Raw genomic sequence first — 13,224 nt, forward strand, 5'->3', positions numbered from 1 at the left:
TAAGATCTAAAATCTTTATTAGTTATTTAGTGCATGCATGTCCTAAAAATATTTACCTTAACAAAACTAACCTACAAAATTGGTTTTATCAGCCTATTGTGTTTCTATTTAGCTTAATCTTTTTGTTACTTTTTCTATTTGACTACATTTGATTTTTTTATAGGTTTAAAAGAATTTCATCCCAAATTTTGTTTCAAGTCCAACTCAAACACACACAGCAATTTCCTGAATTTAGCAAAGCAAAAGTGAAAAAGATCACACCCTATAAAGCAATATGGTGGAGAAAGCCAAAAACACAAATAGAAAATATAATAAACAAGGCAAATCATGCATATACACTTAAGATTCCATGATATATATATACTTTTCTGCTCCATGCAGCCTCACTCTCCCTCTTCACACCCTCAAAATGTCAGAGATTATTGCTGTAGACCCCATAAATGATGATCGAAATCAAGCTAGCACCAGCACCAGCACAAGCAGAAGAGGTTACGCTAGAGATGATTCGCGTCCCTTCACGAGATCCCTCACTATGGGGCGTGATCATGTCACTGAGCCCTTTGACAGTGAGAAGTTGCCTGTCACTTTGGTTTCTGAGATCCAAAGATTTCTTCGTGTCGCTAACTTGATTGAGGTTGACGAGCCTCGGGTTGCTTATTTATGTGAGTTGAGCTTTCGTATGCGTAGTTTCAGAAGATTGAGTCATGAGTCTTTTTATGTGTGTGTTTTATGTTGTTTTTGAGTTAGGCATTAATAACCAAGACTTGGTATTTTAGTGAGCTTTTGGTTGCTTGAATACTAGTGTTTCTTATTTTCATAATTTAGAAGATCAGTGATACATATATATGATGTGACAACATTTTGCAATGATCAAGTTCTAGCAAAAGGCAGGGGAAAGACAATGCAAGGATATTTGCATATTTTCTGCCACATTCATCCTAGAAATGAAGAAAAGACAAAATTATCTTCATTGAGTTAGATTTTAGGTGTGTGTGTGTGTGTGTGATGACAGTGACTGATTGAGGTTTTGTCCAGGCCGGTTTCACGCCTTTGAAGTCGCGCATAACTTGGACAGGAACTCAAGTGGGCGGGGGGTTCGGCAATTCAAAACTTCTCTTCTTCAGCGGCTTGAGCAGGTACACTGAAGCTGAAAAAGGATACTTAAGTGGGCAGATTCTTATGATTTCTTTTCAATTTGTCAAGTCTTGGTTGAACTCCTCTGTTTTGGTTTCGTATTGCTTAAATGAGCTTTTTGTGTGAAAATTGCATCAATCTTCAAACCTATTTCATTTCTCAGGATGAAGAAGTCACAATTAGGAAAAGGAAGGAGAAGAGTGATCTAAGAGAACTACGACGTGTATATAGACAGTACAAAGACTACATCATCAAGCATGGTGCCGGAGAATATACTTTGGAAATTAGGTACAAATACACAGCTCTTGTAGACATCCTAACGTTCATCCACAGGATCATTCATATATACTCACAGCACGTGTGTTGTTATCGTTCCTTGTGTTAGGGAAAAGTTGCAGAAAGCTCGTGCGATTGCATCTGTTCTATTTGAAGTGCTGAGCACAGTTACTTCAGCAGCAGGCACCCAGGTTTTCTTGCCTTCGCCATCTTTTCCCTTTCCGTTCACTCGATGATTTAATGCCTTGTATGCTCTCAATGCATACTAATAGTATATTTCATCATGACTAGGCACTTGCTGATACTGATCATTCGAGATCCGAATTCTACGTGCCTTATAACATTCTCCCGCTTGATCAAGGAGGTGCTCGTCAACCTATAAGGCAACTTCCTGAGGTTAGATGCCAATTTCAGTCCATGAGGAATGATAAGTTGTTTAGACGACCACTTAGATGTAGCTCGATTGTCTAGTTCCTATGGCGAGTTTTGACAGAATACAGAATTCCACAGATCAAATATGCGATAGCTGCTGTAAGAAATGTCCATGGCTTGCCTTTCTTGGATGAGTTTCAGAGGCGCATGCCGGATATGGATATGCTCGACTGGCTTCAGTTTTGTTTCTCATTTCAGGTGCCACTTTGTATTTATGTGATGTTGTCCAAGAAGCTATGAAGCAGTTTTGCCTTTTCTCGTTATAACTTGTCCTTGTTGTCGACTTTCATTAGAACGGAAACATAGCCAACCAGAGGGTGCATTTGATCCTTCTACTTGCTAATGCTCATGTTCGTCACTCTCATAAACAAGCACCAAAGGTGTGCCTTTGCTCTAGCATTTTATTTAGAGAAATTTTCTTTTATTTCTCTTCTCCAATCTTTGAGAAATGACTTCATTTTTGGTTACTAGTTAGGGGAAGGTGCTGTGGATGAACTGATGAAGAAATTCTTTAAAAACTACACAGAGTGGTGCAAGTTTCTTAACCGAAAAAGTAACATCAGGTGAGCATAAAACTTAATACTTTTTCTCTATTCGTGACACCATTTCTTACTACATTTCCTTATTCAGGTTGCCATACTTGAAACAGCAAGCCCAACAGTATAAACTATTGTACGTTGCGCTTTATTGCTTGATATGGGGAGAAGCAGCAAACTTAAGGTTCATGCCGGAATGTCTCTGTTACTTATTTCACCATGTAAGTTGATTGCCTAATTCTATCTGTCACTTGTTCTCCCATTGATGGCTGAAGATGGATAGCTTAATTTAACTTGTATTCTCTGGCAGATGGCAAGCGAGCTGCACGGTATGTTGAGTGGTGCAGTGAGTATAGAAACGGGAGAACTAGTGAAGCCCATTTATGGAGAAGGACACGAGTCTTTCCTAAGACATGTTGTTTCACCAATCTACACGGTTATATGGGAGGTACTTTGAATCCTAGACTGGTTAAACTAGTACATCCTCGTATCTGCCTATTTCTAATTTTCCACCAATTTACTGAAGGAAGCTATGAAAAACAGAAACGGGACGACTGATCACTCGACATGGAGGAACTACGATGACTTGAACGAATTTTTCTGGTAAGAAAATATATATGGCTGGTGCTTTTCATTCAACATTTTGTACTAGTATAAAATTTCAGATTACATTTCAGGTGTCCCGATTGCTTCGAGATAGGTTGGCCAATGCGTCTGGATCATGATTTCTTTTACACAAACCCCTCAAATAGTAGAAAAAAGAAGAAGAAACTCAGAACATCAGACAAGACTCCTGAAGAAGAGAGAATCAACATTGATGAAGACGAAGAGATGGGAGTAAGCCGGCTTCTAAATTTACACACTGTGCTATTGAGTTTGTTTCTATACCGAATTCTCTATATTCATGTTATTGGTGATCCTCAGGAACCTGTAGAAGAAGTGAAGGAGCCACAGTGGTTAGGGAAGACGAATTTTGTTGAAATCCGTTCGTTTTGGCAGATTTTTAGAAGCTTTGATAGAATGTGGAGCTTCCTTATTTTATCCCTTCAGGTAGTTCTGAAGCAACCAGCATCTTTTTCGTTTCCTGGAAAAAATCTACATTATCTTAATTTTTTTTTTCACTGTAAAATTCTGTTTAGGCAATGATCATAGTGGCATCCCATGATCTCGAATCTCCTTTACAATTTTTTGAAGCATCCGTGCTCGAGGATGTTATGAGCATCTTCATCACATCAGCAGTCCTTAAATTTATCCATGCCATCCTTGACGTTGTCTTCACATGGAAAGCTAGATGCACAATGGATCATAATCGCCATCGTAAAGATTTGCTGAAGATTCTAGGGGCAATGATATGGACAATTATCCTCCCTATATATTATTCGACGTCTAGGAGAAAATATAAGTGTTATTCTGCTCAAGAAGGGAACTGGCTCGGTGATTGGTGCTACTCTTCCTACATGGTAGCAGTTGCATTCTATCTGATTACCAACGGAGTCAACATGGTCCTCTTTCTTGTGCCTGCAGTGGGAAGATATATTGAGACCTCGAATACTCGAATATGCACATTTTTCTCTTGGCTGGCGCAGGTAAGACTTTCGGATTTTTTTTCATACATATAATATTTGGGAATGGGACTGAGTTCTGAAAAGCTGTTCAATCTTTCTTTCACAGACTACTGATTCTCTTCTTCATACTCAAATATGTCAGATATATTTTTTATTATAATATCCTATTGTCCGAAAATATATAATCCCGGGTGACATTTTTGAATGATCTGTCTCTTGTAGCCTAGACTATACATCGGAAGAGGAATGCAAGAGAGCCAAGTATCCGTGCTCAAGTAATTTCTCAAATATTTTCTCTGATTTTGTTTTGGTTAATGTGTTCTTTTATGATTTTTAATTGAGTTTTTTTGTTGGTTTAGGTACACTTTTTTTTGGGTGCTGTTGCTACTAAGCAAATTCGCATTCAGTTACACGTTTGAGGTAGTAATCTAATCATCCGCGTCTTACTTCTCATCGGCCTTAGACCATTTCTACCAAAGATCCTTTTATCTGTTGTTTGTAATGCTTCTATCTTCAATATACTTTTTCCCTTTTGCAGATAAAACCTCTCATACAACCAACGAGGCAGATCATGAGGATCGGGGTTAAGAACTACGATTGGCACGAGCTTTTTCCTAAAGGTAAGTCGTGCAATGCTTTTCATGCACCTTGCAGAAATAAGCAAGATAAGTTCAATTTTCATACTTTTTTGTGCTGATATTTAGTGAAGAGCAACGCTGGCGCCATGGCAGCTATCTGGTCTCCGATTATCCTCGTAAGCGTCTGCAGAAACACCAGTGCTTTAATACATCACGATGAATACTAAATCTTAAATGCTATCTATTATGTATGGCCAATATGTGCAGGTGTATTTCATGGATATACAAATATGGTATTCTGTTTACTGCTCTGCCTTTGGTGGAGTTTTCGGGATTCTCCACCATCTTGGTGAAGTAAGTTGATCTCTTCATCTACTGTCATTTCTTCGATTATGCAGGCGTAATGCTAAACTTCAGAGGCATTTCTCAATAAAACAGATTCGTACACAAGGAATGCTGAGGAGTAAATTTGATAATTTGCACTTGGCATTCAATGACTGGCTTCTACCGCCCCCAGCTAAAGAAAACAAAGACGGAATCAGAATGTGGCTCTGCCAGCCGGGCTTTCTAAAGGTACTTTCCTTCGTTTTTCTAAAAATGAAAAACTTCGTATGTGCTGCTATCTAACCGGCTCGTTTCAGGGTTTAGAGAAAAAGAAGGGAGGAGTTCTCAAGTTTGCTCTTGTGTGGAACCAAATCATTAGTAGCTTTCGGGAGGAGGACCTGATTAGTAACAGGTTGAATATGGCTCACCAGGTCTTTTCTTTCGTTTTACGTTTTTTATATGCTTATCATGGTAAATAATAACAACAATGTGTAACAACTAACAACAGCATCATATATCACATTGGATACAGGGAAATGGATTTGATGAAAATACCTCTTTCATCAGAATTGCTTAATGAAAACAATAATGTCCGTTGGCCTGTTTTTCTCTTAGCAAATAAGGTAATGATCGAGTGTGAGATTCAAACTCCTTTCTTGATCTGATGTGTTGATCAAAAGTTTGAGAAAGCTGTTTTCGTTTTCAGTTCTCAACGGCTCTGAGCATTGCTAGAGATTTCGTGGGAACATACAACAGTCTACTGAAAAAGATCAAAAGGGACAAATACATGCACATGGTTGTAGGTGAATGCTACGAATCGCTTAAAGAGATCTTAGATATCCTCGTGGTAGGCGACATGGAGAGAAGGTGACTATAATTTTTGAATCACGCCTCGTTTTCAAAACTATGTTATTTCTTGAAATCCATCATTATGTCTTTTAGAGTGGTATTTGGTGTGATTGATGAAATCGAAGAAAGCATTGGAAAAGGAGCACTTCTTGAGGACCTCCGCATGAGTGAGTTGCCGACTTTGCTTGCTCTTTGCACTAAATTGATCAAGCTACTGGTGAGTTCTATGCTTAATATATCTCTGATAGAGTACTTTCCTTCATTTTATGTACCTTCATGGAAATTTTATCACGTTAATTTAGGTTGAAGGCGAAGAAGATCATCGTTACAGAGTTGTGAAGACGCTCCAAGACATTCTTGAGCTTGTAACAAATGATTTGTTCATAAATGGCTCCAGGTTGCCAAACTAAAATCTTACTCTAAATTTCTTGTTACCAATTCCTTCTGTTTTTCACTCATAATTTGAAATTTTACTTTCATTCTTTATGCATCAGAACAATGGAATTGTTCGAACAAGAACAGCAGCAAGAGGGAGTCAGAACTGAATTCTTCGACCCTCCTGATCCAGAATTATTTGCTTCATTGCATGCTATCCATTTCCCTTTACCAGATTCTGGCCCTTTAATGGCAAAGGTAATTTGAACTCGTCTCAGATAGTGAACAAGATCGCAGGACATTCATCTAACTAACTGAAAACATTGGATGACAGCTTAAGCGCTTTCGTTTGCTGCTTACTGTCAAAGATACAGCTATGTACATACCTTCAAACCTGGAAGCTCGAAGGCGAATATCATTTTTCGCTACTTCTCTGTTTATGAATATGCCTAGAGCTCCAAAAGTTCGTAATATGTTGTCATTCAGGTACCATTTCTTTCTATTCGGTATTTCAAGTAGACCATAAATTTGTGCTAATGAAAGTTTTTGCAATGGCAGTGTTTTGACTCCATATTTTATGGAACAAGTTAAGTTTTCGAGTAGAGAGCTTCACTCCAGCAAAGAAGGAGTTTCTATTGGATTTTATATGCAAAAGATATTTCCTGGTTAGCGTTTGTAAAAAAATTTTAAAAAATGAAGAAAAGGTTCTTTCTAGTCTCAACCTCTCTGCTTTCCATTTTTTCATTCAGATGAGTGGGAAAATTTTCTGGAGCGCATGGGAAGTGAAAATGAAGATGACATGAGTGAGGATGTGAATGAGGAAGAACTAAGAGACTGGGCTTCGTTTCGAGGCCAGACTCTAAGTAGGACTGGTGAGTAACTTCCAAGATTGAACTACTGTTTTTGGTTAAGAATTCGTGCAGTCAACTGATTCTAATGTTCTTTTTCTTACAGTCCGAGGAATGATGTATTACAGAAAAGCACTGAAGTTGCAAGCTTTTCTTGAGATGTCTGAGCACGAGGGTTTGTTTCTCGGACTATTATTTCAGACTACTTTCTATCTATCTATCTGAGAGCTATATTCATGGGAAATTATATGCATCCAGATATTCTTCAAAGCTATGAAGCGATTGACAGGGCGAACGACACTTTATCAGCGCAGCTTGATGCATTAGTAGACGTTAAATTCAGTCACGTTGTTTCATGTCAAATGTTTGGAGCACAGAAGGCCTCTGGTGACCCTCAGGCTCAAGACATACTTGAGCTGTTGATAAGGTCAGTTGGATTCTGGGAAATCTTTGGATTAGTATACAACTTCCTGAAACTGATGTAATGAGCATGAAATGGTTGTAGGCATCCCTCGTTGCGCGTGGCTTATGTCGAGGAGAAGGAAAACTTTGAGGTGGATGGGCCTCCCAATGTATATTCTTCTATCCTTGTCAAAGCTGTCAATGGTTTTGATCAGGTATAGTTTACACTCACACCTTCATTTTGTGTGATTTCTTCTTTAGTTGTCCTAATTGAACTTTCGTGTAGGAAATCTACCGGATAAAGCTTCCCGGATCTCCAAACATTGGGGAAGGGAAACCTGAGAATCAAAATCATGCTATAATCTTCACACGCGGTGAAGCTCTTCAAGCCATTGATATGAACCAAGTAAGCCTTAGTTTCTTCTTCTTCTTCGCCTCCGCCTTTCTTCTCCTCTGTGATATCATTGTGATGAGGATTTTTTGACAGGATAACTATCTTGAAGAAGCTCTCAAGATGAGGAATCTATTGCAAGAGTTTCTACGGCCTCAAAGAAGGAGCCCTCCGACTATCATTGGCATGAGAGAGCACATATTTACAGGAAGGTTAGACCCAAAGAAATCTTGATCATATACTAATTGATGTGGTCTAATACAAGGGATGGAATCTGATTTTATTTCATTTTGTGCAGTGTTTCTTCTTTGGGATGGTTTATGTCATATCAAGAAACCAGCTTTGTGACAATAGGCCAGAGGCTTTTAGCAAATCCCCTCAGGTAATCTATCACTCATCTTCACAGCTAAACTAATCAAACAAGGTTTCTAACGTTGTTTGCGTATGATGCAGAGTAAGATTCCATTACGGACATCCAGATTTATTCGACAGGATATTTCACTTGACTAGAGGCGGCATAAGCAAGGCATCAAAGACCATAAACTTGAGTGAAGATGTGTTTGCAGGTATTTATTGAAAACAATGGAAACTGGTGTTTTTATTTATGGTTGGAAAGTGAAGGAAGTGTTTGTACCTTTTAAGGATTCAACACCACTCTACGTCGTGGACATGTAACGTATCACGAGTACATGCAAGTTGGCAAGGGGCGTGACGTTGGACTCAACCAAATCTCAAAGTTTGAAGCCAAAGTGGCTAATGGCAACAGTGAGCAAAGTCTTAGCCGTGACATATACCGCCTTGGGAGACGCTTTGACTTCTTTAGGATGCTTTCTGTTTACTACACAACCGTCGGCTTCTACTTCAACAGCTTGGTAATCTCTTCAACACTTTTTTTTGTCTGTCTTGAATTTTGCTGATATGTATAGGTATCCGTGGCAGATATCTGTGATTGGAGTCTACGTGTTCCTCTACGGACAGCTTTACCTCGTCCTCAGTGGTCTACAGAGAGCTCTGCTCTTCGAGGCAAAGGTGAAGAACATCAAGTCTCTGGAAACAGCGTTGGCGTCTCAATCATTCATACAGCTCGGGTTGTTAACCGGTTTGCCAATGGTGATAGAGTTGGGATTGGAGAGAGGTTTCCTCAACGCCCTCAAAGATTTCGTGCTGATGCAGCTTCAGTTAGCTTCTGTTTTCTTCACCTTCTCTTATGGAACAAAGGCTCATTACTATGGCAGAACCATCCTGCACGGGGGCGCCAAGTACAGGCCAACCGGGCGCAAGGTGGTGGTCTTCCACTCGAGCTTCACTGAGAACTACAGGCTGTACTCACGGAGCCACTTTGTGAAGGGGTTCGAGCTTCTTATTTTGCTGATTGTGTATGATCTGTTTAGGCGGTCGTATCAAAGCAGCATGGCGTATGCACTGATCACGTACGCAATCTGGTTCATGTCGCTGACATGGCTGTTTGCGCCCTTTCTGTTCAATCCATCCGGATTCGACTGGGGCAAGATTGTGGATGACTGGAAGGACTGGAACAAGTGGATTAAGCAGCAGGGTGGGATAGGGATTCCTCAGGACAAAAGCTGGCAGTCGTGGTGGATCGAAGAGCAAGCTCATCTCCTGCACTGTGGGATCGCATCTCGCCTCATTGAGTTCATCCTCTCCATCAGATTCTTCCTCTACCAATATGGATTGGTGTATCACCTTGACATATCAGGGCAGAACAAGAACTTTGTTGTGTATGTCCTTTCTTGGATTGTCTTTGTCATCATTTTCCTTCTTCTCAAGGTGATTAAACCCCCTCTCTCTTGTCTTTCTCTCATGTGCAATGCTCTTTCTCATCAAGAAGATATGTGCAGGTTATCAATGTGGGGAAGAAGTATCTGAGTGCTGATCACCACCTTGCATTCAGGCTGTTCAAGGCCTTCATTTTCATGGGAGTGGTGGCAACAATTGTGACTCTCTCTCTCATCTGCCATCTATCCATGAGGGATCTCATTGTTTGCTGCTTAGCCTTTCTGCCTACTGGCTGGGGCATGATACTGGTGAGACGAACATAGTTTATGCTCGTATCAAAGAGACACTGTTAACTTGCATTCTAAATTGATTGGTTGATCAGGTTGCGCAAATAGTGAGGCCTAAGATCGAGGGCACGGGGCTGTGGCACTTCGTCAGGGTGTTTGCTCGGGCCTACGATTATGGGATGGGTGTGATCCTCATCGCGCCCCTCTCAGTGCTGGCTTGGCTGCCGATTATATCAGCTTTCCAGACGCGTTTCCTGTTCAACGAGGCGTTCAGCCGGAGGCTGCAGATCCAGCACATTCTGGCTGGGAAGAAGAAGCATCAGTCATGAGTCTCATTAATGTAAATACACAACACACACTATATCAACTTAGTTTAGGTCATCATTTTTTCCTTTATAGAAGATACAGAAACAAGTTCAATAATTTCATTCATTGATGATTTTTTCATCTACATAAATTGGTTGGCATAAGTTCATAGTGAAAAATCTTCAACTCCGTTTTTTTATTTGATTTTGGACTTAGTGTAAAGTTGCATTGAATATGGCCGACGTAAAATCGTATACCAATGTCACTTATATTAAGTTAAACGACATCATCTATTCATAAAGAAAATAATTTTGTTTTATATTAAGTTAAACGACATCATCTATTCATAGAGAAAATAATTTTGTTTGATTCAAAATATCAAAATAAATCATATGTCGATGTCATCTATAATAAGTTAAACAACATTGTCTATTCATAAACAAAATAGTTTTATTTGATTCAAAATATCAAAATACATTACAGGAGCATAAAATAAAAGCAAACTTGTAATGACTGATTTTTTAATTTGGGTTACGAACCAAAAATTTGACAAAAATATTCTAAATAATTAAACCTAATTTCAAAATATTAAAATATTATTTTCTGTCACCTCTCTTCTTTTTCTCAATTTTAAATTGCATTTTCTGATTAAATACAGTTAAACCGTCGGAAACTGCGAAATGGAACAATAATGTCGCCGTCGCATCTCCTCCGGCGGCCGATCTCCCAATCTCCCCTCTTTCCCCCAATTCTCCATCTCTCTCTCTCCTTCCACCAATTCGTCCCCTCCAAAACCCGCCCAATTCCCCCTCTCGACAGCGGCGGTTGCCCCGACCTCCTCCGCCACAAAGACTGGCTCAGCCCGCCGCAGGTAATCCGAATCTTCCAAAACCTAAAAGACCCCAATTTCGCCCTCCCTCTCCTCGCCCAGCTCTCCACCCGCCGCGACTACAACCCCAACGAATCCCTCTACGCCACCGTCATCCACAAGCTCGCCCTCGCGAAGAACTTCGACGCCATCGAATCCCTAATGCAGCGAATCAAAATCGAGCGCAAGTGCCGCCTCTCCGACGCCTTCTTCCGCGATCTGATCAAGCTCTACGGCCACTCTGCCGGCCGGATCAACGCCGCCGTCGAAACCCTCTTCGCCATGCCGGATTACAAATGCTGGCCGAGCGTCGCCACGTTCAACACCGTCCTCAATCTGCTAGCCACCACGAAGCAATTCGAGGTGGTGCACGAGGTCTACACGGGGGCGGCGAAGCTGGGAGTGGAGATCGACGCCTGCTGTCTGAACATAATCGTGAAAGGACTGTGCAGCAACGGAGACATCGAAGCTGCACTCCAAGTGCTCGACGAATTTCCCCAACAGAAATGCGTCCCCACGGTGCGGACGTTTTCGACCATAATGCACGCGCTGTGCGGGCGGGGGCGCGTGGGGGAGGCGTTCGGGATGCTGGAGAGGATGGAGGCGGAGGGGGTGGAGGCGGACGCGGTGGTGTTCAACGTGCTGATCGCGGGGCTGAGGAGGCAGGGGAGGGCGGGGGAAGGGGTGGGGCTGATGGAGAGGATGATGAGGAGAGGGTGTGATCCGAATCCGGGGACGTATCAGGAGGTGCTGTATTGCTTACTGGATGGGAAGAGGTTTGGCGAGGCGAAGAGGATGATGGAGACGATGGCGGAGAAAGGGATGAGCCCGAGCTTCGAGTCGTATAAGATGGTGATAGAAGGGTTTTGTGGGGAGGAGGAGGGTGGTGGAGATGTGGAGTGGGGTTTGAGGGAGATGGTGGGACATGGATTTGTGCCTAAGATGGGAATGTGGAAGAAAATGCTGCATTCTGTACTCAGAAAAAATGTTGTTGATTCTGATTATGTTTTCTTCCAAATTATCTTAAATTAAGGTTGAGTCTGTTTGAGTTCTAAACTGCTTATCACAAATCGTCTTATGCCATTTTTACTATATAAAAAAGAAATGATTCGTAATACATTATGTGACAGGAGATCACTGGGGTCTGGGTCAATGAACTCCCCAATAATTTGGAAAAAAAATTTCGTAATTTCGGAGTTATGCCATGAGACTTGGCACTATGCTGCAAGAACAAGTGGACACAATGTGCTTAGAGCATCCGCAGAGGCAGCTCGATGCTGTCTCGGTCTCGTCTTGGCAAGACGAGACAGCATCGAGCCAGCAATGCGGCCACTCCGTCTCGTCCCGTATCCCTCCGCCGAGAGCATGTTGGTGAGCTGGCTCGCCACGCGCGTCGGCCACGTGGCGAGCAGCGGTTGGGTCGTGACGTCCACTCGCCGGCTCGGCGATTTTGGGGGTCGATTTTTGGCGATTTTTAATTTTTTTAAAAAAAATCTTACAAATTAAAAAAAATTACCCTTTTCCCCCTTTTTTTTTTGCAGAATTCTTTTTTTTTTTAAATTTTCTTTTTTCCCACATTCATCTATAAATAACCCAATTCCCCCACCATTTTTTCCACACACAAACACTACACTTTCACATCCTCCCCGCACGTTAAACATGCTTCGGAATCACCATCAGCGGGTGTGGAAGGAATGCCGCAATTTCAACGCCATCTACGTGGCCGAACATGCTTCACAACACCGAAGCCAACGTCGTGGGTTTGCACAAGTCGTTGCTATGTATTTCGTTGCTCAAAATAAATTATAATATTAGGATTTCAATTATGTATGTTTCGTATTATCCGATGATGTCATTTCCGTGGTTTTAAATGAATTTATGAAATTATTAGTATTAATTTAATATTTCAGTGAAATATTAATTGAATTTGTTGAAAAATAAAAATAAAAATAAAATGGGATGAATAGTTAAGGGATGAGATGGTTAAGAGATGGAGGGTTGTAGGTGATGTCTCTTAGTTATGAGATGGGATAAAAAGTGCAGTGGACTCATGAATAGTTAAGGGATGAGACGATATTGAGACGGTATTGAGGGACTTAGGAGCCAAGTGTTGTCGGTTAAGGACCAGGGTGCGCCAATAAGGGTTGGCGCGAATTGACTGCGGTGTGATAAAAATATAGATTTTTGTACAAAATTCATCAATATTATGAATATAAAAAAACATAGTTTGACAAAGGCTTAAACCCCTGCTTGTTACATAGTGAATAAAAAATTATTTGCACAACAAAAAAATACTAGTACTAACAAAAATTCAAC

At 40.9% G+C, this 13,224-nt stretch overlaps 2 protein-coding genes across 4 annotated transcripts; both read left to right on the plus strand.

The window, feature by feature from the left end:
• The first annotated feature begins 323 nt into the window (after positions 1-323).
• On the plus strand, positions 324-10,185 carry LOC121771323 (putative callose synthase 8). 3 transcript variants are annotated; one of them, XM_042168102.1, is made up of 40 exons: positions 324-662; positions 1,036-1,136; positions 1,298-1,422; positions 1,520-1,601; positions 1,702-1,806; positions 1,921-2,040; positions 2,136-2,222; positions 2,314-2,405; positions 2,473-2,599; positions 2,689-2,826; positions 2,905-2,981; positions 3,056-3,215; positions 3,303-3,428; positions 3,518-3,964; positions 4,166-4,218; positions 4,303-4,363; positions 4,482-4,563; positions 4,648-4,697; positions 4,789-4,875; positions 4,960-5,094; positions 5,163-5,257; positions 5,378-5,468; positions 5,552-5,712; positions 5,788-5,911; positions 5,997-6,091; positions 6,189-6,327; positions 6,404-6,555; positions 6,628-6,734; positions 6,819-6,941; positions 7,024-7,092; positions 7,176-7,344; positions 7,423-7,534; positions 7,606-7,725; positions 7,807-7,922; positions 8,009-8,092; positions 8,164-8,276; positions 8,353-8,582; positions 8,650-9,498; positions 9,570-9,755; positions 9,830-10,185. In XM_042168102.1, the coding sequence occupies exons 1-40, from the start codon at positions 350-352 to the stop codon at positions 10,061-10,063; spliced, it is 5,937 nt and encodes a 1,978-aa protein (XP_042024036.1). In that variant the 5' UTR covers positions 324-349; the 3' UTR covers positions 10,064-10,185. The 3 variants fall into 3 exon arrangements, with proteins under 3 accessions (XP_042024036.1, XP_042024037.1, XP_042024038.1); XM_042168103.1 differs by lacking the exons at positions 324-662; positions 1,036-1,136; positions 1,298-1,422; ... (2 more) ...; positions 1,921-2,040; positions 2,136-2,222 and having other exon boundaries at positions 2,909-2,981; XM_042168104.1 differs by lacking the exons at positions 324-662; positions 1,036-1,136; positions 1,298-1,422; ... (3 more) ...; positions 2,136-2,222; positions 2,314-2,405 and having other exon boundaries at positions 2,922-2,981.
• Positions 10,186-10,627: 442 nt separating this feature from the next.
• Positions 10,628-12,056, plus strand: LOC121770644 (pentatricopeptide repeat-containing protein At3g14580, mitochondrial-like). Its single transcript, XM_042167402.1, has 2 exons — positions 10,628-11,941; positions 12,039-12,056. Exon 1 carries the CDS (start codon positions 10,732-10,734, stop codon positions 11,938-11,940), a length of 1,209 nt encoding a protein of 402 aa, XP_042023336.1. The 5' UTR covers positions 10,628-10,731; the 3' UTR covers position 11,941; positions 12,039-12,056.
• The last annotated feature ends 1,168 nt before the right edge of the window (positions 12,057-13,224 follow it).

This window comes from Salvia splendens, chromosome 16, assembly GCF_004379255.2.
Source record: "Salvia splendens isolate huo1 chromosome 16, SspV2, whole genome shotgun sequence".
NCBI classification, from domain to species: Eukaryota; Viridiplantae; Streptophyta; class Magnoliopsida; order Lamiales; family Lamiaceae; genus Salvia; species Salvia splendens.